General features: G+C 40.7%; 1 protein-coding gene across 22 annotated transcripts in view; it reads right to left on the bottom strand.

Annotated features, from left to right (window-relative positions):
* ANK3 (ankyrin 3) overlaps window positions 1-23,799 on the bottom strand; it is a 354,155-nt gene that overhangs the window by 57,419 nt on the left and 272,937 nt on the right. For 11 of the 22 annotated variants that reach the window (XM_088060035.1, XM_088060039.1, XM_088060034.1 and 8 more), the window contains 6 exons: window positions 22,773-22,845; window positions 22,520-22,582; window positions 14,924-15,047; window positions 11,921-12,023; window positions 6,412-6,518; window positions 2,373-2,405 (listed from right to left, as the gene is read on the bottom strand). In XM_088060035.1, the coding sequence (XP_087916161.1) occupies window positions 2,373-2,405; window positions 6,412-6,518; window positions 11,921-12,023; window positions 14,924-15,047; window positions 22,520-22,582; window positions 22,773-22,845 (503 nt within the window). The remainder of the gene's footprint in view (window positions 1-2,372; window positions 2,406-6,411; window positions 6,519-11,920; window positions 12,024-14,923; window positions 15,048-22,519; window positions 22,583-22,772; window positions 22,846-23,799) is intronic. The other 11 variants (XM_088060040.1, XM_088060041.1, XM_088060053.1 and 8 more) reach the window with 5 other exon arrangements.

The raw sequence follows: 23,799 nt of genomic DNA, 5'->3' as shown, positions 1-23,799 counted from the left end.
TGCCAGCACCATGGGTGACAGTCCAGGCTACTAAGGGCTTCCACTGATGGGGAAGATAAGTGATGACTACCAAGTACATAACTTCCTTTAGGCTGTTGGCTCCCTGGAGGAAATCATGCCATTACTTCTCTTTGAAGATTAGATTCATTAGCAAAAAAAGAGACATTAAAGAAAAATCGCACTTGCTAGTGTCATTGCAATGCATAATTTTCCATTTTCTAATAAGGGAGTAAGAAATTATATTTGTAAATTATGTATATTTTTTAATATAATCCTTTACATTAGCAAGGGAATGATTAAAATTAACAATTAATATTAGAATAGCTTCAGGTAGAAGATGCAATAACAGGCTGGTATCAAGATGGACAGAAGTTATCAGCCCAGTCTTGAAGCCAGTACAAATTTTGTTTGCTCCTTCTGTATGATAGATACTGACATAGCTGACACATCTGTCACGTGGCTTCACTATTTTCAAGGCTGTTGCCAAAACTTACAGCTTTTAAGAACTAAACCTTCACATGACTAACAGGTGAATCCATTCAATTTCCTGGCTCCTGACAGTAAAGTGGACTAAGGGTGTAAACCAATAATCCAGGGGATTTTGATGGTTCTTGAAAAAAAGGCCCCAAGTGCTCTGAGGTATGACTGGGAATTTGAGCAACACAGTTCCATTTGCTTTGAGAGCAGCAGGATAGCAGCAGCTGACAGGCTCTGGCCAGGCCTGCAAGTAAGCTGTATTCAGAAGTCTGGCCAACATGGGTGGGGAAAATCTGCACAAAAGCAGAAGAGAAATCAACATTTGGCATTTAGTGGTCTGGAGGAGAGAAGTGAATAGGGACACAAGCTATAAATATAGCAAGTACGACAGAAATGCTGTCCAGCTGAATTCCAGATCAAGAAGTTGCTACATTGCCTTTCCTCAAATTAAAATCCATCAGTAAAGATCTTTCTGAGATGACCCTAGCCCAAATTTATAATTTCTCATGAGCCAGACACTTTATAATACTGAGGCATGACATTTCACAGTAGTTTTCATACAGAAAAACTGTATCCACATTCCACGTTTCTCTCCTAGATAAATGCACTCTATGCTCCAACAAATCCAAATGTTGCCACTAGGGTATCCCAGCTCCTCACAGGAGGAATTGTTTCAGCAGGACAGGATCTTGGCTAACCAAACACTTTCCATAAATATTAGACTGTGTCAAAACCAGTATGCTTGATCTTTAAATTATATACTCTATAAGTGATTTTAATCTTAGTATTTATGGACACTTAGCTGGCCTTTTAAATACGTGCATGGTTCCTGTCTGCAGAGGAGCTGGGGCCATTTCAGATTTTGTAGTTCGTAGGGTGGAGGGATGCCTGGCTGGAGCATCCCCACAGCTGAAGCTGCAGCAGCTCCAGAGAGGCCCAGCTGGTCAGTGCACCATAGAGGAGCCTCCTGGGGAGCTTGGCAGGGCTGGGCTTGGCCTGATGGCTCAGCACAAAGCAATGTTTTGAAGAGCTGCCTTTCATGTATAACAGAGTGTTAAGCCACCTCAGAATTAATAATGAAAAGAAGGCTTTCATCTAGTGCAAAAATGACAACAACTTACACTCAAATAAGATGCTGCCTTCTGTATCCAAACTATTTAAATGTTGAAAAGTATGTAAGAGTGCATTGCCAAAAATCTCTAGGCAGCTAAATCTGTCTTAAATTCATAACTAAAAAATAAAAATAAAAAAAAAAAATCAGTAGAAGTCAAAAAGTCAAAACTAAGTACCTACAAAAATCAGTCCTTGAGTTACCAGGGATGTTTAGGCTGTATATAGATTTTAAGGTTAGTCCAGCCTTAGCAACCAGGAGTTTAGTACTGCTACTGCACACTGCTCACAGCAAGGGTAAATAACCTTTGACACGAGCCTCTGCCTCAGTGCAGGAACCAGCCCCTCCCAGCTGTGGTGTCTGTACCATGCTGCAGCCTCCAGTGCAGACAAAATCTGCAGCAAACCAGCCTTTGTGCACATTGTTCCCAGAGAAAGACAGTCATTGTCAGCAGCTTATTAATGAATTATTTCCTTGTTTAATTTTCCGATTAGTAACTTACCGTTTAAAACAATAACAACAATTCCAAACAGTATTTCATGCACTTTCTATCTAAAAACATTAGTAGCTGATGCTTACCTAAATTAATGTAGCACTAATGATGGAAACTACAGTATGACCTCTAAAACACAGCACTAAAGGCTAATGAGCATTTCTACTTCAAAACATGGAAGGGATGAGGATGTGGTTGGATGCACTACAAACATCTACACACACTCTGTGGGAAAAGAAGTTTAAAAAAGCAAAATAAAATGAGGATTCACAGAAAGCACAGTGTTATCACCTTGAATCATACTGGGGGAGTGGAGAGGAATAGCTGCAAAATAATTTAGAAAGCAAATGGGAAAATTAATGTAAGATAATTAGAGGCAAGCAACAGAAAATATCAATAAGTGCAAAGAAAAGGTAACAATCAGAAAAATAACAAAAGCAACATGTTTAAAGGCCAGCTTCAGAAATTATTTGGCTTTTGATTCACGTATCATGACATATGTCATATAAAATATGATACACATGAAAAAAAATCTGAAAGGGAGGGTTCATTTAATTAGCACAACTCTGTAAGTTCTCTGGAAAATGGAGAAGCACAAGGAGAAAAGCATTTGGTGATTATTTGGTCAGCAGAGAATTTATTGCAGCACAACTTCATTGAATTCCAAAAACATGCTCCTGTGTGCCATGAAAAGCCAGTTCTTGCACTTTTCTAAAGCAGTTTATCTTCCAAAGCATAATGTATAAACATATGTGTGGCAGGATGCTTGAAAGGTGTATCAGTCCATGCCATCCATTGCAGTGCTGTCAAAAATGAGTTCTGTGAATAGAGCAGGTTGGAGTAAACTATATACAGTTAATATAATTTAAACTACATATACTTAATATAATTTAAAATACTGTAAACTGTAATGAATCTGATTTATTCTACTTTGCAAGACTGGATCTAGTACTTCTGAGTTTTTCAATATTGGAAGGCAGTGTGGCACTGCCTTTTCCTTCTTTCAGCCAAGAAAATGGAGGAGTTAAAAGCAACACAAAGAAAGAACGCCCACATTTTACTACAGGAAAAAAAAACTACAGGAGTAAGCTCACATCTGACAGCTGAAGGTCATTTTGGTGAGGGTCTCTACCCTTCCAGGGGCCTCATGACTCACAATGCATTTCAATGTACTGCTTACAATGGACTCTGTTCAAAATATATGCTGGAAAAACAACTTATCTGAACTCAAGAAGAAAAACATAAAACATTATCTTGGCTTGAAAAAAGGAAAAACCAGAAGAGTTGAAATCACTGCCAACAATTTCTACTTTCTTCTCCTTTCACAGACACATTGCCGGATCTCCACATCCTACTCCCAGAATTCCCGTTCTGCCTGGGTTAAGAAATAAGAACAAACTGATGCTTTCTTCTGACAGCGGGCAAATGGAGAAAAGAGTGACCTGAGGCAGCAGCGGTGCTCCTGGCACAGCATATCGGGGAGCCCTGTGAAGATGGAGATGGCAAAGAGCAGTGGGGTCAGAGCCTGGCCACAGGGCCACCACACCACGAGGGCTAGCAGCCCCTGCCTCTGGCCATAGACAGAACTGGGGACAAAGACAGGGATGAAGCACCCCAAACACGCAGAAAAGGATTTGCTGTTTAGGAAAAGACTGGCAGAAGAGATGTGGAAAGTCATGATCCTCTGCATATCAGATGTGCTGAGGTACTGGAAGATTAGAAGGGAACATCTATTGATAGCCTCTAGGTGAAGATAACCAGGAAAATCAAACAGGATCATATTATAATATGGGGCCACAATTGGAGAGTAAATAAATGAGTGAGATTTGGGGCTTTTTTTCCTGACACAGGAACTGAATCCTCGGAGCATCATTTCTGATGGACTTCCTATGTCAAATAAGAAATATAATGAGTCAGAAAAGCCTACATGTTTGGGGAATATTTTGGTTTATGTTCATTTGGAGAGCTATACCTGTTTGGAGGATATCTGTCCTCTCCCTGCTATGCAGCCCCACAGTTTGCTCTCCCCTGGGCAGCAGCTTAGACCACCTCTGCATTCAAGAGGGTCCATGTACCAAGGGAGCAGATCTTATGTGATGATGTCCACAGAATATATGTTTTGGAGGGCTGGAACCAAGAGTGAATATGCTGCAGACCTAAGGGCAGGTAAGTATTGTCCCAGAGGACCGACAGGATGAAAACACCAGACCTATCTTCTATCAGGATGAAAAGAAACCAGAAAATTTTAGACCAATCAACGTATAACCCAAATTACCAGGAAATATTCAGGAATAAATTATTTAATAATCATTCTATAAAGGCCTAAAGGATCAAGGTAATTAATCAAGATATTATACTTTGCCTGCCACCAGTCTCAAAATAAAAACAAACCAAAAATATAAGTGATAAGAGCAATTCATGCCAAATGAATTTGAATTCCTTCTTTGATGTGTGGAGGTACTGCCTTGGTACCTCAGCAAGCAATGGAGGTACAGTACACATAAGGTAAGTGCAGGATCACTTAAGTTACCTCAAAAGAGATACATACCATCAATGCTTTCCTGCTACACTGAAAGGGAACTTCAAGGGCATATTTCACTGTGATGTTCTGGCACAGGTACTAGGCTAAATGTCTTCATGATTTCAACATAGGGAAAAGGTCTGAAAAGTCTTTGGAAAATAGGATCAGAATTAAAAGCTCTCTTGCTAAAAAATGGAAAAAGGGGCTGGAACCAACAAACTGAAATACCATAGAGACAAATGCAAACAGAGGGGAGAAGCCAAACACTTAAACACAACACCAGTAAAAATTAACCAAACTTCAGGATTTCAAAAGAGAGCCAAGAAATTCTAGCAGGTCACAAACATTTACCAGTAGAAACTGAAATTACCAAAAGGTTAACTCTCATTGTGGGACTGCTTAAGTGTGCTATGTGCCAGACCAAAGTGGTGATCCTGGTTCACAAAGAAGCTCTCATCAAAGAAGAGAGAGCTGGGGCAGAGCAGCAGGAATGTGCTGAAATGGGGAAAGGATCACCTAGGAATGTCTGGGACATTTTAGTCTAAAAGCCAGGATTGTCTGTTAAGAGAGCAGCAACATACTGTCCTCCAAGTCAACTACGGATATGGCAATGGATTTCCACTATGAGTATGAAATAGGCTTAGTCTGCAGCAATGAAATTTTAAGCAGACCATTTGGGGAAGAAATAGCACAAGAAGATAGTGCACTCCTGAAGCTGGGAGCCTATAGAATCTCTTATTTTTAGCGATTATTAGGACATTCAACGTACATCAGGAATGGCTTGGCTACATTTTATCCTACAGTAAAGGAAAGGGTTGAGCTACCAGCTCTTTCGGGTCCTTTGACAATGCACCATTCCATGATAACCAACAGCCTTCAGCTTTTCATACTGCAATTCTTGACATTTTAATGCTAGCACTGACAATGTGCAGTGTTTTATCAGCTTGGGACCTAAAAATCCACTGTTGTATAGATCTGTTCAGCAGATGCAGGTGCAGATGTGCATTGTGGGACTGTAGCTTTAGATTTGTGGGGCTTGATGTATTAGAAATTAAATATTTGTGATGTGTCACGCTCATTTTTATTATAAGAATGTAATTAGTCACAAAATGGGGAAGTAAATTAAAACTGATATGAGATTTTATGTCCTGATCTCAAAAACTAAACAACAAATATTTACACTAGACAATCTAATAATATGCAAAGATTACTTACACATTCATTTGCAAATTTTTACAATATGCATTCAGACATCACTACTACTGCATTTAAATCAAGTCTGTGTGGCACTCTTAAGAAGCACCTAAATTATAGTGAAGACTCATAAGTAAACAAACAGCACCACTAAAATCAAACTACAGATATTGGAGACTAGGCAGGAGCTTGAAGGTGTAAATAAAGAGACCGAATTAAAGCCCCCCTATTTTTTTCCTCTATGAAAGAACAGAAAGCTTAACATTCTATCTGATTTCATATTACAGAAAATATAACACAATGCAAACAAAATAATTTATGACACTTAAAGCATAAGCAACAGAAAAAGCAAAACAGGACTCTTAATGAGAAGCCTGCAGGATTACAGAGCTTAAGCATTCAGAAAATTAAGTGCAGAAGCAAGTTTTTGGTTTGATATGCAAGAATTTAAACTGACTCTTGTTATTAAGCACCCTCCTTGAATTCAGTGTGAATTTTGCCACTGGCTTCAAGTGGAGCAGGAACAGACATGTTATCAGCCATTACAGCAGGCTGTATTCTGCAGCTAATACAGTTCCACATCTAAAGATAAAGGAAATCTGTTAAGTGACCTACCCAGAATGGATGGGACTCGAAACAAGGTTAACATTGTCCAAGGTGTCTGCAGCCCAGCTATAGTGTCTGAGAGAATCAGAATCAAACTCCCTTTGAAACGTCAGGTGCTTCAAAACAAAACAGATAAATTGAAATTTAAAATTAACATTAGAAACACTTGTCTTAAATACAAGCTTGTTGATATAATTATATTAAGTTTAGATCTGGTCTTTTAACTGGCATTTAACAGTGCTGATACCTCCAGGGTTAAATTACTGGAAATCCTGTAACAGAAACATGAAATACACAACAAACTCTTGTCTCTTCAAACATTCTTTTTGCCTGCTTTTTGCACTTACTTCAGTTTCAAGAATATCTCTACCAATCTTTACTTACTTTTACGAGCCAGGTTAAAAGGATTGAAAAAAAATATTACCATTTGTACTGCAGTCATACACCATATAGACAGGCAGTGTAATACCACCCCTCAGAGGATGCCATTAGATAGATCCTTATTCAAGCAGAACCTGTGAATAACTTCCTTGTGAGCTTCACTGAGGCTGTGAATGCAGGAGGGGTTTGGTTTGTCTTTATACACAACCAACATGGGCACTGTTTTGTGGAGTGCCACTGCCCCTACTCATCTGGACAGAAATAGCTTTAACCCTGTGAGGCTATAATTAACTCCCCCCTCGGACAGACACTGAGGTGTGATTTCTTTCTCCTGCTGTCCATGCACATAGACATTCACACATCCTGTGCCCTACAACATCCCTCACACTATAAATCCTCTTACTAGGCAGCAAAGCTATTCCAGAAAAAAAATATTTGTTTTCCTTTGTTTCTCTTGTTTTAGGAAATTAAACCAACTAAACTTTAAATACTGTTTTTACCTATTTTCAGGGTGACATGAAATTGTCTCCCCAATTTAAGAAGCACCATAATAAGTTACATCAATACAGATAAGTCAAGAAGCAACATACACAATTCTCACCCGGGATGGTGTTAAAAATCTCAGTGTTTCCTGTAAGTAGGTTGTTTGCTGCTTAGAGGCAAATGCAGCTAGAGAGAGCAGCCTGTTTGGATCGAAATCTCATGGGCTGTTTTCAAATCAAATTCAGAGGGTTCAAGTCAAACCAGAGCCAAGCACATGCTTCTAAAACCTTCTTATTTCCACCTGAGTTTTTTTATATGCTGACACATACTGGTAGTGCAAATTAATTATTTTGGATATAAATATCAGCATTAGAAGTAAATCTGGCAAATTCAGTCATAAACACACAAAAAGACTTCTCTTGAGAAACTTTCACAAGATAAGCAGGCAGACAGTTGTTGCATTGCTGGCTGGAACGTGCAACACTCCCATCGCTCTGGGGTTTCTAAAAAACTGCACTCTGTAGGCATTTCTTTCATTAGAAATGAGGATCCCAGGTTTCCTTCCAAAAAGTATTGACACTAATTTACTGCCCATCGACAGAAATCCCTGCAGCGTGCAGCTTTGCTCTGTCACTTCTGCTCGATGCCTCCCTCCTTTCCCTAGCTCAACACTTGTATTAGGGATGTTCTATTAAACTTTGTGTTGTAGCAGATGTACTTGAGCCCTGATGGTTCAAGCACAGACAACAATAGAGGGCAAACTTGCATATGCTAAACAGCAAAATACACCATCAGACATAAAAGAAAATGAATGCTGTCAAAACAGTGACAATTAAGCAACCGAAGTGGACTTAATTAGTGCCATTTGAAATATGTGTTGTAATTTAGTTTAATGAAGACAGTTTTCTTAGTCTTTCCAATAAGATACTAGGGATTCTCCAACATTTCCTGGAGAGCCAGTGGTTTAAGCAGGAAAGCCAACACTGTGGATTTCTGCTATTCCAAGTGATTTGTAAGAGCTCACACTGAGCCCATTCTTACTTTAGATACCAAACAGTGTAAGATTCAGACACGCTATCTCAGGCATTGTGAAAATTTTGATAAACAAAAACAGATTTATTATTTTGCTCAGTGATAAACTTTATCATCAAAAATAGGACAAAGCAAAGAAACAAAAGAAATTGGCCAAAAATAACAACACAATTTGGTGTTTGTCCTCAAAAGGCTTGCTACAGTGTACAGCATCACTGCATGGAGACCCAGGCATGCACCAGGACACATATCAACAAATAAATGTGGGGTCAGGTTTCCTGTAACAGATTAAAAATGCTTATGTTCCCTTAGCAGTGGGATATAGAAAACTAAACACAGAGCCATATAAATTCCAAGGAAATACCATCACTTCAAAATAATCTGTGCAAGACAGAGGTGCTCCTGCACCATGGCTGTGCTCTAGGTTTGCCTACACACATAGGTTGGGTTCCTCAGTCCAGTTCCTTGTCCTGAGACATGGTCTGCACACCAGGTGACTGGGTTTTTTTAAAGCATTCCTTTCTGACCAAGTGCAATCAAACAGATCTTCTGGACATATTTAGAGCAAACAAAAGCCAAAAGTCTGCAGCTAATAATTTTGGTTGAGAAACAGAGTAGGAAAAACTGATAGCTGGACACACTCATCTTACACACAGCACACATCTGTGAATCTCATTTTTGCAGGCTGCTGAGGTGCTGGATTTTCCATGCAGGCAAAAAAAAGTAATAAAAAAAAAAAATAAAAAAAAATCTTCCTGTGTAAGTTAGAATATAAGCAGTCCAGAAGATAGTACATTGTGAGTGACATCAAATCACAGGATCCATTCTGTATTTGGTCAGGTCCCAGTGTTCCCTCCCTGGACTGAGGTAGGTTAAAAATGCATTGCTAAAGGGTGTGGCAGCCTTAGATGCAAATGTGAGTATAAAAATACTGAGGGTTCTGCTGGCAAGGATCCTGCTGGTTGCATAACTGAATATCCAGGCTGTGTAATATCAGAGTTCAGCAAACAGAAAAATTTATGCTTCCTCCCAGATGAATTTATCCAGACTGAAGTGATTCAGCAAGCTGCTATTTAATGGACAGCCCAAGTCATCCTGCCTTTGGCTGAATAAATTCAGAGGTTGATGTAAATTATTCCATGGAGAATTCACTTGGATTTAGTCTGAGTAGCTGCATCCAAGGTAACATGTCAGGACACAGAAAATTTAACTTTGCTCCAGCCAGGTTATGAGGTACAGTGTGGCCTGGATTCAGACTTCCCTGTGAACAGGGTCAGCAATAAGCCACCAAATACAAACAATGGAGAATATCATGACTTCTAAAGAATTATTAGAAACTCTTCTCTAACACTCCATGTGTTATGCTGGCAGTGAGGTTTAGTAAAGAATGGTTTCAAATCTTCTTCATTTGACTCCTTCCAGACTCCCAAGTCTACCAGGGATCCTGGGGAGAGGTGGCCATGGGCTCATCTGTCTTAACCAGACCAAGAGGCTGGCAAATGCTCCTTACTCTTTTACATACTGATGTTTGTGATAAAATTAATTCCAAATAATTTACTTTGCTCTTGCAATGAGCTCCAGACAGGTCTGAGCTGTACAAAAGGAGAGGAAATGGCATTTACAGACAGGCAATGGATCACTCTGTATCAAAGTAGTGTGATTCCCAAAATAGCCTTAACTCCTCTCAGATCCGAGACAGACTTTTAGAATATTGATTTCAAACCACAAAGATCTTTGTTCCCGTGAATCTCATTGGTGGAACACAAATTGGTGCTTTTTCCCCTCCTGCTTTCTACTGCCATAGCAGAGATTATTTTAGAGCCCATTTAATGTATAGAGAGATGAGAAAAAGGGGTATGGATTTTTTCCATCTCCCATATGCACCTCTCCTGCTTCAGCCAAAAGCTAGGGCTGGGCTGGGCAGAAAACCACAGGAATTCCAGAGGATAGATAGATAGATTTTTGTCAGGACATGGAGGTTTAGAGAAGCCATGGCAGTTTAGAGAAGCCATGGCAGAAAGTTTTAGCTGGTCTCCCTTTCTCATGAAAATAGTTTCTTGCTTTCTTGTTTGTTTTGCATAGAATCATGGCTTTACTAACCTCTCAGGACTGGACTGACATTTTTTCCCACCACCACATTCTTTGAGAGTTGTTAAGCATAAAGCTGGTTTTAAATCTTGCAATGTGATAAGATGCATCCTGGCTGCTAAATCCGTCCACCATCTACTTTAATGGGGGTCACAAACATAGCCAGAATCATAAAAGGATGCAATATATACTCAGAATGAAGAGTCTTCCTCTCTTCTGAAATTTCCATTGTATCAAGAACGCTTAATGAAGTCTTAGTATTAGAAGGCGTCAAAGCAGCTTTAGGTACTCAGCCCTGACATAGAATTTTTTGTCCCTACTGCCAGTAGTTGCAGATTTTGTTGTATTACTTCAAACCAAACAAAACCACAAAATCACTGCTATGCAAGCTTTAAAAACTCTCCTTAGATGGCTGTTGCAAATTAAGGTTATTTGAGGTTTACAGAATTTCACTTAGAAGAAACAATCCAATAATAAACATTCTGTTGCTAAACAGAATCAAATTTCTGCCATTCCTATAATGCTACCAGAACTGTGGGTAAAAGCCGTAGTAAAATTGGACAGCTTATACCACACTAGAATTTACAGACTAATACAATCAAAGTTTAAAATGTACAAGTCCTGCTCCGTGGACCCTTTTCCCCATGAAAATATCCTCTGAGATCAATAACTCCCCAGTGTAGGAAAGCTCTGTGAAAACAGCAGCAGAAAACCTCTGTTTCATTACAATCCACCTTATGCTCTTCCAGGATATAAACAACAGCTCCACTCCACAGTCCTTTCCAAGTAAGGATTTTTAATGTGAATTTTTATCCAGCTTCCTCACAGATCTTTGACTTCCGTGTATCAAGAAACTCTTGAGTAATTCAGTTAGATTTGGAAATCTGAAGCAACTCTACCAAGTAAAATGGTGAGGCACTCACAAACAAAACATACAGTACTCAATCTTCCCCAGCTTTTGGAAAGACTTTCCCACTCTATAATCAGGTCAAAAGATGCTGCTTTTGTTGCATTAGTCACTGCACAAGTGTTTGGAAGATATATAAACTGAAGAGTCTATAGTAGCTTAATCTTTAAAAGGCCAAATTCTTCCCAAGAGTGAAAAAACAAGGACAGCAGTGGGAGTCCTTCCATGTGGACAGAACAAGCAAAGTAATTCCCAGTCTACGCAGTACAAAGGTTGCTTAGTGTAAAACTCATTGCTCCTAGCTTATCAAAGCACTCTAAAGACACACGTAACAGGAGGCTCACGGAGCACCCACTGACCTCAGCCAATAACCAACCCCACACTCAGAGACATAACTGGTACCTTAAAGACTCTTTCTTTGGGACCCCGCCACATGCCTCTTGCAGGATCAAATCCAAAAAATAGTAAAACCCCCCCCCCAAGTCTCTTGTTCACAGCTCTTTTCTTGCCCCTTTTCACCAGCTAAGAGAGCAGCCATAGTCTCTGGAGGCACAGCTGAGGCCTCCACACTGCAGTGCCCTGCAAACATGAAGCACAGCTACCCAATGGCAGAGACACAGCACATACCTGATCCTTTGCTGGGACCAGCAGCTCTTCAATCATCATGCTGTCCCGGGCATAGGAGCTCCTGTTCAGCGTGTAGGACCTATCCGAACTGAAGGAGCGGAGGCTGTTGTATTTACCATTTATCATAGAAAGTGCAGGTGACAATGAGATGAACAGAAAATAAAAATAAAAAAATTAATACATGCAACTTCCAGGGATAGCATAAAATGGCAAAATATACATAATCTGTGAAATAAATACAAGGAGGAAAATGGAAAAAAAGTATTTGATTATAGTTAAATATTCCCTTCCCTACAATATGCATAAGCAAAATCTCAACAGATGCTTACTGCTTTGGCAGTAATGTTGTGGCTTTAGAATAAATCTAGAAAAGTGTATTCAGGTATTTAGATGAACTTTGATAAATATCTCCATGCCCTAATCCTGAAGGCGACCCACCAGGGCAGGTCTCAGGGGAGCTGCGGGTAGGTCACAGTGCCTGCCCACACAGCTCAGGTTGCTGAAGCTGGTTTAACTAAGAGCAAGTTTTATGTGTTGTCATTCTCTTTGTGGCTGAACCACTTCTGACATTGCTACAAACACCATAGTTATCCCAATAGTTAGAAAGGAAAGGATCATAAGTTTGAAATTAAAGGAAAAATAAATTTGCTAATTGACAACTAAGTACAGAGTCTGATGTTTTGGGAATTATTTTGTGCATGTTAAACTATTTAGAAATAACTATGATCACTCTTAACGTGTTGCAATTAAACCAACACAGGAGTGCTTTACATTTAACCCTGGAAGGTACATTATGGTATGTGCTAAAAACATGCTGCAGGCCTAGACATGCTTGCTACGTGACAAAAAATAAAGTAGTAAAAATGTGAATTAATACAAAGCAACATCCATCAACATATTACACTTTTGAACTAGCAACACTTTTCACACTCAAAACTCTACAATATGTTTCATGCATTTAGTAGTTGCTAATTGAATTTCTCTAATCCCTTAGCACACGTTCCTTCTTGTGCTGGAAGCAGAACTGGGATCTCAACTACACACTGTACACATATGTTAAGCAGACTTTTACATGATAAAGGGGATAAAGAATTAAAGCTATATTTGTTATAACAGAGGGATATTCTCTAGGGCTGAACCCACCCCCTGCTCCCCAAAATAAAAGCATGTCACTTTCCAAAGCTGAATAAAATGAAGATAAGCAATGGCAGCAGCAGAAAGATGAAAGAGATGTAACACGATGCCATGCCTTCTTACCTGACTTTTGGACTAAAGCAATTTACATTGGAAAAGAAACAGGAGAAATAGAAAGCAAAGAATCAGACAGGAAAAGCAAGATGTTATGGCTGGATGGCTTATATATTTAATGTGTTCATTTCTTAATGTTACACTCAGAATCAGCAGTAAGATATATCCACAGAATATTTTTTGCTAAATTAAATACTTCACAGAAAAAAACACAGTATTTGTCTCCTCTGAGCATAACATGGGCAATGCAAAAAAAATGAGCTACGCAGCAACAAATAGTAATGGCACTGCTAAAACCAGAAGCATGGGAATATTAGATTTCTCTCAAAGAAAAGATAACATGGGGTTGAACCTCAGATCTCCCTAACAGATCGTGATTGTGGAATCTGCTCTCCCACCTGCACTTCTCTTTGCAGGAAGAGAGCTGTTAGGAGTGAAAGGTAAATCAGTGCTCGGCTCTGCACACAGAGCATGCTCCCTCTGCAACACCACTGCCCTGATCCAGCCCTGATCACAGTGACAGGACTGTGTGATCACCCTGCTCACACCAGATTTGAAAGCAGCATGTCAACTTTGTTAATTCAGTTTACTATGACAGGAGATGCTCCCTTCAGATCTAATTTGCTGATTTTCTGGCTAGTGGACTATTTAAAGCATCTTGGCATTTCTCATGAATTTATTATCTCATAAATACTTATTAACTTCCCTAAAAATTGTAAATCAAGCACAACATGGCTGGAGTCTACTAAAGAGCAAATTTCCACTGCATGCCTGCATTTCTAATACAGCTGTAACAAACAAGACTGAAGGGTAGACATCTAAACTTTACCTTATGGGAGTTGTCATTTGCTGTTAGACAATGAACTCACTTTTTAAAACAGATCTTTAAACTACAGCATAGGAAAAAGCCCTCAGGGCTCCAGCTTATGAGGTTTAATTATTAGCTTCAATACAATTCAACTGTCAGTAACTACACTGCAAATCCACAGCTATGGAAGTAATCTCTGCTCACACAGCTTTAACTGCTTTGAGCAACACACACTGAAGGCTTTAACAACATTCAAAAATAAAATCTAAAATGTTGATCTGGAAATACCTGCATTGAAATCAACATTAGTCAGATGACATATTAATTTTACAGCATTTTATCAGGTTCACAGAAACTTTGGCCTGTTTTTCATAACACATAATCCATTCCCTGTCAAAATAAGTCCTGCAACAAATTTAGGGGAAACTTTTTTCTTTTTTTTTTCTGGGGGGGAGTTTTTTTTTTTAATGTTGTCTTTCTCAATTGGATTACTCACTAGCACCTTTAAAGAAATAAAAGCACCAAATAGCAAAATGATTTGTCATTCAGTTTTTCTGGCATTTACATTCTTCAGCAAAACACACCCATTAGGGAGCCCTCTACTGTATCAGTCTGACCAGTAGTAGTCGAAATAAACTTGGCTTTGCTAGCTGCTCTAGATCAGTTTCTAGACCAGCTGCAGACCACTAGCAAAGAGGTTCCTCGGAGATGTTCAGAGCATGAACAGAGACCAGAAAAAGTGAATAGTTAAGTTTTCTGTATCATTGCCATAAGAAGCCAACATGAATAAAGAATATGAAATAAAACTGCAGTGAACATATGCTTCAAAGGAAGTACACCCCCTCCACTTCAAAACAGACTGCAGTGCCTTGTGGAATAGCACGCTTGGTTTGTAAATACTTGTACCTGTGGTGACACACAAACATGAGAAACAGCAAATACAGTACCTGGCAGACCGGGCTCCCAGGCTGAAGCCCATGTATCCTTCAGCAGGCAGAGAATCATCTCCCAGCTCTTTCAGATCCTGGGGTCCGAGGTATTTGTCTGTATCACCTGTCATTGCATCCTCACCTGCCAATACAAAAGCCGGGCTGAAATCAGAGCTACACGCATGGCAGATGTTTGTGTGCTTACTAAGTCATAACGCCCTTCTCTGCTCACCAATAAGGAATCAATCCAGTCACCCCCACTTTCCCTAAGGCTCTTTCCGTGCTGTGTGTTAATTATCCACCCTCTGAATGTGCCTGAGAAAATAATTTTATTGGGGGACAACCGAAAGAAGCAAAATTCCACCTTGACGTAAACCCAATAAAGTTATATGAGGGATGACTTTTGCCCAATAGTTTCAGCAAGCTATTGAGTTCTTCTGTACTTTGCATCATTGCACTCACTTTCCTTATGGAAAAAAAAAACGAGCTGACAAAGTTTGATCATTCCACGTGAGGGGAAAAAAACCCAACAAAACAACAAACCAATCGACAAAACCAAACTAAGCCCTGGCTGAGAGACAGCCTGTTTGCTCACCAGTCCTGAAAAGTGCAGCAAGCTAGAAAGGAGGCAGAGGGAAGGAAGAGGCCCGCCTTCTACCTTGGATATTTCTCAATACCTTTTGGAAGTCTGAACGTAAGTCGGGTGGTTTTTTTTATTTTATTTTAAATGAACCGCTCCCCACTGCCAGGTTGATTTCGGAAGGTAAGCGCTTCCCGAAGCTGTTCTGCCTGCGGCAGCGGGGCCGAGGGCGGTGCAGCCCCATCCCCGGATGAACATCCCTCGGAGGAACAAAGCCGGGCCCGCCGAGTCCCCGGAGCGGGGCGGGACCCCGGGCACCGCCGGGACACGTGGGACGCGACCATCCGCACGGAAAGAGATCTTTAGCTGTTTTATCCAAAAATCCCCAACAGGAGGGGAAGTTAGATGTTGGGAGAGGCGGGCAGGCGCCACAAAGGGTTAACGGAGCAGCTGCCCGGCGGGGAGCATTTGCATGCCATTACATCATGCAAACCTACATTCCTGCATTGACAGAGCAAGTCCAAAATATGCCTTTTGCGGTTGCTGGATTTCGCCTCCTCCCCACCCCCGTCCCGTTCCCTCAACAGCACAGAGCAGAGAGCGCTCCTTGTAAACTCATGGCTTGTCGATATTCATTCTCCTCCTTTGTTGTGAACGCGTTTTAGGTGTGTTAAGTTTAAATTGCACAACTGAGAAGTCTAACAACAGCGCGTTCCCGAAGGTAAGAGACTCCCAAGCCCAGAGTCACGTTTCCCGCTCTCATTAAAGGAGTTTAGACTAGTTTCCATTTACTAAACTCAGGAAACCACAGGCGAGCACTGGTTATAAACTAACAATCAAGTCTAAAAATACCCCTTCAGCTACTGCTTTGCAAACGGCAAACAAACAGACCAACTTTCTCCAGCCCAGCAACAACCAGTATTTTAAACAGCAGTTAAAAAGCTAAAATGTTCACAATACACCAGAAAGCATTCAAAAACCCGAAACAGAAACATCATACATCAAGTGAAACTTTAAAAAGTCTTACTGTTTTGGAAAGCCATTTTCACCAGCCTGGTCTATAAGATTTTTTTTTCCCTGGTGTTTCCAAGAATTCCTATTAGTCCTATTAGTCCTTAAGCAGTGATTTAGACTTAATCTCCAAACCAGCACAAGCAAACTAATCCCTGTGGGTCATATTCGCTTTCCACACAACAACTGAGATCTTCTTAACATCTTGATCTCTTCGTATGTATTTTAGGACATGTGCATCTTTGTCCTCTCAACTCAGATTAAAGTTCTTTGCAAATATGAAACAAAACGAAAAATAGTAAGTTTAAAAAAAAAGAAAAATCCCTTTTTAATCACTCTGCAGACATCCCTTTAAAGCTTCTGCTGATTGGATTACAGCCTCCCTTGGCAAGCCTCTTGAATGGTGACATAAATGCAGGCACTCTAGTTATTTGTATGTAAATAGGGGTGCTGCGAGGGTGTAGTTTTTCTGTAACTTGATGCCGGGGCTGAGCAGGGAGCGCGGGGCTGCGGGGAAGGCGCTGCCTCCGCCCGCCCTTCCCGGCCGGGGCCGGCGCCTCCCCCGCGCCCACCCCGCTGCCCCGGGAGCCCATCCTCAGCACAGCCCCCCTCCCTCCCCGCCCCTGCTCTGCGGGGCTGCTGACCACGGACCGAACCTGCGAGGCGAAGAAGCGGCCCTGGCAGGGCGAGAGATATGGGCAACTTTCAGCAGCTACCAACTGGACCACTAAATTTGGAGACTTCTGCCCTTACTATACCTGAAGAAAAGCGCTACGCCACTATAAGGAACAGAGGAGGCATTTTTTAAAAGAGCATCGTTTGTCAAAGGCAAGGAGAATGATTTTTAAAAGCCCCATAAAATCGAGCTGTAAAATACCTTAGATGTTACCCTGCTCTGCAGCTAAAGCAGCCGGGGCAGGATTACGCTGATGAAATGCCCTCATCAAAAGAAAAAGTGCATCTAGGAGTGGTAATTTCAAAGAATTCCAGACATTGTTTTGTGATAGTGGGAGGCTGGAGCAAAATGGGTGGTGCACGTTTCAGCAATCCCACTCTGTTTAATTAGGTGCTGCAGCCTAATCCTCAGCGCTTCAGGTAACTGTGAGCACAGTATTTGCTCACAGCACACGGAATTCCTGGAGAGGGTCCCATGGAAGAGTGAAGATAAAACTCATCTCTGAACACGAACAACAGAGAAATGCCCAACAATAAGGCACGGATGAGAAAACACTGAAAGATACTGCACTGCTTTGCTGCCTTTGCCATCCTTCCCTTCCTAATAGGCTACATGTTGAAGAAAGGTAATGTCCTTGCTAACAGTGGGTAAACAAAGCTTTTGCAAGTAGAGGAAACAGCTCAAAGTCCAGGGAAAAACGGCGGCAGTAGGTCAAAGCAAGGGCCCATCGGTTCTAGTCTCCGAAAGCAGCCACATTTCACAGGAGAGTATGGGAACATGGACCAGCAGAAGTACTCCAGAACATTTTTCTAGCTGGCACTGACTTGAGCACATATTTTCTATACCTGAAAGAGGTTTTTACAGTCATGAACAGGCGTGGTGGTTTTTTTTCCTTTTTAAATTCTTCCAGTTACACTTTGAACTCACACAAATTTTTTATGCTCCCCACACCAAGGACCTCTGCAAGGAATCATAAAAGTCAACTGCCTCCCGCAGGAGGAGCAACCCTTTCAAGGTGGATCTGCCTCTTGCTGGTTTCACTGATGCCCCCTGTTTTTAGACTTCTCTAGAGCAGCAAGCATTGCTGCTCACTTTGTCACTGGTTATGTGTTCTAGCCTATCCCTCATGCAATTTGTTTGGTTTTATTTTCTGGGATAGAAAATTCTACTGGTTTTTACTCTTTTTTCTCCCCAAGAATCTTTTTCTTGCCTCTGATCGCCTTTCTCATCCCAAGTTTTCCCGGTCCCCCAGCATGTCTCCTACAGCTGGGAACTGCAGGAGCACAGGGTAGGTGCTCTTTTTAGAGGCCAGTGAGATATACAGGCTCTCTGGCAGCAGGAGGGAAGGCATCATGTGGCTTGGGAAAAGTTCCAGACAAAATTTAATCATAGGCTGGGATCCAGATGAGCATTTGTCATTTGGTTTTGCTAAAGATACCTGAGGTTTTTGCCACTCCTTCGTCACAGCCTGTCCAGAGCTGCCTTGATGGCAGAAGAGGTACAGGGAACAGGAGGATGTTTCAAGCTGTAGCCAAAGTTTTGGTTTCACAAAGTATGGAGAAAAGCCAATACCAAACCAATGAAACTTTTATGAACCTGTGAAATTTTACAGAGCCAAAGAAACTCTGAAAACTGAGCTTAAAACAATATAATAAATCAAACCCTCTCAAAATGACCAATAACAGATTTTCATGCATGGTGATGTTCTGACCTGTCTTAAATGCTCTTAAACTGTTGTATCTTAGCGCCTACTCAGGGATCAGGCAATGTGCATTCATGTTCTGTTAGGATGTCTCTCTAATCTTCCAGGGATTGATTAACATGATGCTTATTCTTACTGAGGCAGGCATCTCCATTAAATGGGTTTAAAACAGTGTCCTGGTTTACACCTGAAAGTTTGTTATCTACTGAAGGCCAATTAAAAAAAAATTAAAACCTCAAGAATAATTGTTTTTTGAAAATATCTAAACTCTCCACACCTGATCAGGTTTAGGAATTGCATTCTTTTTGTCCTTCACTGCTCACAGTCTCTCTCCTCGTTGTATCACCTTCCATGGCTTGCTGTCCCTTCTCCTCTGGGACAGCAGCAGCAGCTTTAGGAAGGGCTGTAGTGATAGGGCTCATGGCAGGGTTGTGGCAGGCGCAGCAGGGCTCCAGTTCCCTGCACCAGATTAAAGATCCTGCAGCTGCCCAGAGGGATGCTGAGAGGATGAGCATGTCCTGCAGAGGAGGGGATTCCTTCCAGGCCTCCTGAAGGCAATTGGAGTTGAGCTTTACCACAGCTGAGCCCTGCTCCCTACCAGGCCCAAGTCCATAGGCACAGGGCTGGGACTCCCAGCTGCACAGGGAGCCAGCTCACAGCTGGAGACGGTGAGAGGAGGAAAGACCCAGTTCTCCCAGTCTCAGGTTTCACATTTATAAGATTTGCAATCTCTTTAAAAATAAAAGCACAGCATATGCTCAGTGCACGTTGAGAGATGCTCTCCTACAAACTGCTGCATATGAAGGCAAGCCCTCATTTCTCTTCCCCACAAATCATGTTCACATCTTTCAAGAAAACACAATTTCTTTTTTGCGGTGTAGCAGTTTCCGAACACTTAACCTCATTTGGGCAGATTTGCCAGAGTGGTCTAGGAAAAAGAATAAAAAATATCTCTTCTCAACCACTTTGACTCCAAACCAAACTCTCCTCAGCAGGGAAGAGAAATTACACAATTTAAATATGTAAATACTTATTTAGTGGGCACAGCAAGACATAAAACACAAGGAAATAGTTTCCTGACATTTGTCCCCAAGCTCTGAGCCTCTACTTTCCAAGTCTTCAATTTCTCTTGTGAGAGAAACCTTGAGGGTTGTAGCTCATTGGGAAGCCATTCAACAAGTCTGTCTCACTGAAGAGTTTTGGCTGACTACATGAACACAGCCAAGCGAGGGAGAGCTTGGATTTGTTTGCTAAATTTGTGCCTCTCTCCCACTTGGAAATCAGCTCCCTGGCTCTGAGATTTGTCAGAGTGCCTTACCATCTTGAACAGATTTGTTTCGACTGGTGTAAGTGGATGCATTGCATATAAATACCTAACACTAACACTGAGGAATTGTGGGGATGGGCATTACTGAGTTGTCTTTACAAATATGAAAGTCAGGGAAGAGACACAGGAACAGTGGTTATCACCGCAAAGCCTGTAATTCATCACAAACCTTGCAAGCCACCTCTTATCTGATTTGTGAGTTCCCTTTCAGTGCTGGGTTTGAAAAAGACTCTGTCATCACAGTATCATAGAATGGCCTAGGTTGTAAGGGACCTTAAAGATCATCTTGTTCCAACTCTGCTGCCATGGGCAGGGACACCTTCCACTAGACCAGGTTGCTCAAAGCAACAAACATCCAGCCTGGCCTTGAACACTTTCAGGGATGAAGCATCCACATCTTTGCTGGGAACTCATTCCAGTTCCTCACCACCCTCATAGTGAAGAATTTCTTCCTAATATTGAATCTAAACCTACCCTCTTTCAGTTTAAAATCCATTTCGCTTGCTCTGTCACTACATGCCCTTGTAAAAACTCAAACTTTCCTATTAGTCCCATTCAGGTCTCCCTGGAACCTTCTCCAGGATGAACAAAGCCAACTCCCTCAGCCTGTTTTCACAGGAGAGGTGCTCCAGCCCTCTGATCATCTTTGTGGCTTCTTCTGGATTTGCTCCAACAGCTCCATGTCCTTCTCACATTGGGAACCCAGAGCTGGATGCAGCATTCCAGGTGGGGTCCAGCAAGAGCTGCCCTGGTGCTTTGGATGAAGCCCAGGACACAGTTGATATTTCTGTATTTCTGGGCTGCAAGTGCACTTGCCAGGTCACGTGGAGCTTCTCTTTCACCAACCACCTCAAGTCCTTCTCCTCAAGGCTGTTCCAAATCCATTCTCCACCTAGCTTGTATTTATGCTTGGGATTGCCCTGATCTTGATGCAGGACCTTGCACTTGGCCTTGGTGAAGGACATGAGCTTCACATGATCCCACCTCTCAAGCCTGTCCAGGTCCCTCTGGGTGGCAGCCCTGGCATCCCTTCCCTCCAGCATGTCAACCACACCTCACAGCTGGGTGTCACCAGCAAACCTGCTAAGGGTGCACTGATCCTAATGTCATCCCACATTGCCAACAAAGATGTGAAATGGCAACATTTCCAACACCAATCCCTGAGGAATGGCACAAATTACTGTTCTCCACTTGGGCAGAGAGTCTTTGAACACAACTCTGAGTGCCTCATCCAGCCAATTCCTTAGCCACAGAGTTGTCCATCCATCAAATCTCTCTCCAGTTTAGACACAAGGATGCAGAGCAGGACTGTTTATGTATAAATGAGTCTCTCAGCTCCCCTGGCAACAACATGGGTGTAGAATATAGTCTGCAATATGCAAGGAATCAATCGTATTACCTGAATTCCTAACTGTTGATTTGGTCTTTGTTATATTGCAAGTTAGTGACTAGAGAAACCCACCACAGATTTGGCCTTAAAAATGATCCCATACATAACAATTTATCTCTTTAGTTCCAGCGCCTAGGCTCCCCACAGGGTGTACAATTTCTCATCTGTACCTTGCTGTGCAGTGGGACACAACAAGTTCCTGCCCTGTTAACTCACACTATTATGCTGCCAGCTGAAACAATGCAGTATTTTGAGCAAGACAATGGCCTAGGAGGGCTGTTTGGAAAACACATATGTATGGTAAGAACATGATCCATTTGGAACTGCTGCACTGGGAACACAACGACAGATGGGAAACAAACCAAAAGCCTCAATGCGTGAATTAAACAAGAGCTGCACACAAAGAATAGATATATCTTTTACACCTTGCTGCTTGAATGCTATGAAAATTAAAAGCAAATACATCAATAGGAATGAAGAAAGAGAGATTGACTAAAGAAAAACAAGAAAATGGAACAGAGTCACTTGTTTTAAAAAAATCAAGAACTTTGTTCTTTCTGCCACTGATTTCCACTATCAGACATTTCTTCCATTTTACCCTTTCTTCTATTTTACCCTTTTGTCCAGTATTTAATTTTTCAGTTAAAACAATAAACAGTTATTCACTTTATAGAAGCAGCAGCAAAATTATTATTCCAGGAAAGTGAAGGTAATTTGATAAAAAAATCATAAGAAATTCAGAAAAAAAAGTTAGTGTATTATCAGAAAATAGCTCAAAGAATTTTTGAAAGCACTCTTAATTGTAAAGCAGAAGTTACTGTTAGTGAGATAATAAGAAAATCATCTGAAAGGATTAGTTTTCAGACAAGATGAAATAAAAGGAAGAGGCTTAAGTTAAATATCAGTGCAATACAAAAATGCAAAATACCTTCTTCAACATCTGACAAATATTCAGCATCACTGAGTATTTCAGGGGCATTGGCTTTACGAACTGCATGATTTAAATAAACAAAACAATTAAAAAAAAATACATACTATTGATGTGTCAACAAAGTCAATGTACAACAATAACAAATGTGCAATGACCATATCCATCTAATTATGTGTGTTAGTCTTGGGTTTTTTAAACAGGTATTTCTTACAACCACAAAGGGTGAAAAAAAAAATCAAATTTTTAATACCTTCATCATCGGACATATCAAGAACTTCATTCATGGTTTCGGGTACATTCATTTTGTGCTTTTCTGTAACAGTCTGTAATAGAAAAAAGCAATTTTAGTTATTTTAGAGTGCAGGCATATTTTTTCTTAAAATTATAGTTATTATTAAAATTAAATGCAAGATAAAATTTTTATCTGCAGTTAGAAAAACAAGACTTCATTTTTTGAGCTTCTTATTCATGTTCTATTTTACAGACACATTGAACTATACATTAAAAAGACTACAGAAATAGGTAATATTGTATTTTTTAAACTATGTTCATATTGTAGCATAAAAAGCGTGAGTAGAAAGGTTAGATGATGATATCAAAAGAAGAATCAAATATACTGAAATGAACTTTATTTTAGGGGGTTTAATAAGAACTCTCAGTAGTCTAAATTTTGAGAAAGGAGTATGTAATAAAACCAGACTTTCAGAGGGAAGTATTTCTCCTTTGACATCAGAAGAATTCTGCAATTTGAGAGCAACTGAATCTATGTGAATTTTTTTCAGAGGTACCTCAGTTTTGCGTTTTTCCCACAAATAAGAGCAATTGTAACCACATGCAGGCTAAATTATACACCTGAAGGACTTTGTGCATGAAAGATACTCAGAAGTGGTTGCATGATTTTCATCTCAATGTTTATATTGATTCAGACTCAAAGGCCAATATAAAGAAAAACAAAAGTAGGAAAAAAAAAGTTCTGAATACACCTGAAATCTGTTCCTAGAATACCTGTATCCCATGAATGACATACACGTGCACTTTTTACTTTCCAGCACAACAACCACTGGTAGAGGTTTGGGTCAGACAAGAGCTTCTGCAGATACCATTCAAGGAGTGCAGTGGAATTAAAGACAAAACCAACCAAAACCAATCAAAACAAACAAACAAACAAAAACAAAACAAACAAACAAAAACCCAACCAAAACCCCAACAAACAAACAAGAAAAACCAAACAAATGAACAAAGAAAAAAAATCCAAGTAACTCCCATCTTTATGGGGG

Source organism: Pseudopodoces humilis, chromosome 9 (assembly GCF_049639895.1).
Source record: "Pseudopodoces humilis isolate 2021_Gansu_Grassland_sample_001 chromosome 9, ASM4963989v1, whole genome shotgun sequence".
In the NCBI taxonomy this organism is placed as follows: domain Eukaryota; kingdom Metazoa; phylum Chordata; class Aves; order Passeriformes; family Paridae; genus Pseudopodoces; species Pseudopodoces humilis.
The sequence above is the reverse complement of the archived record's forward strand: the minus strand, read 5'-3'. Positions and strand labels throughout refer to the sequence as shown.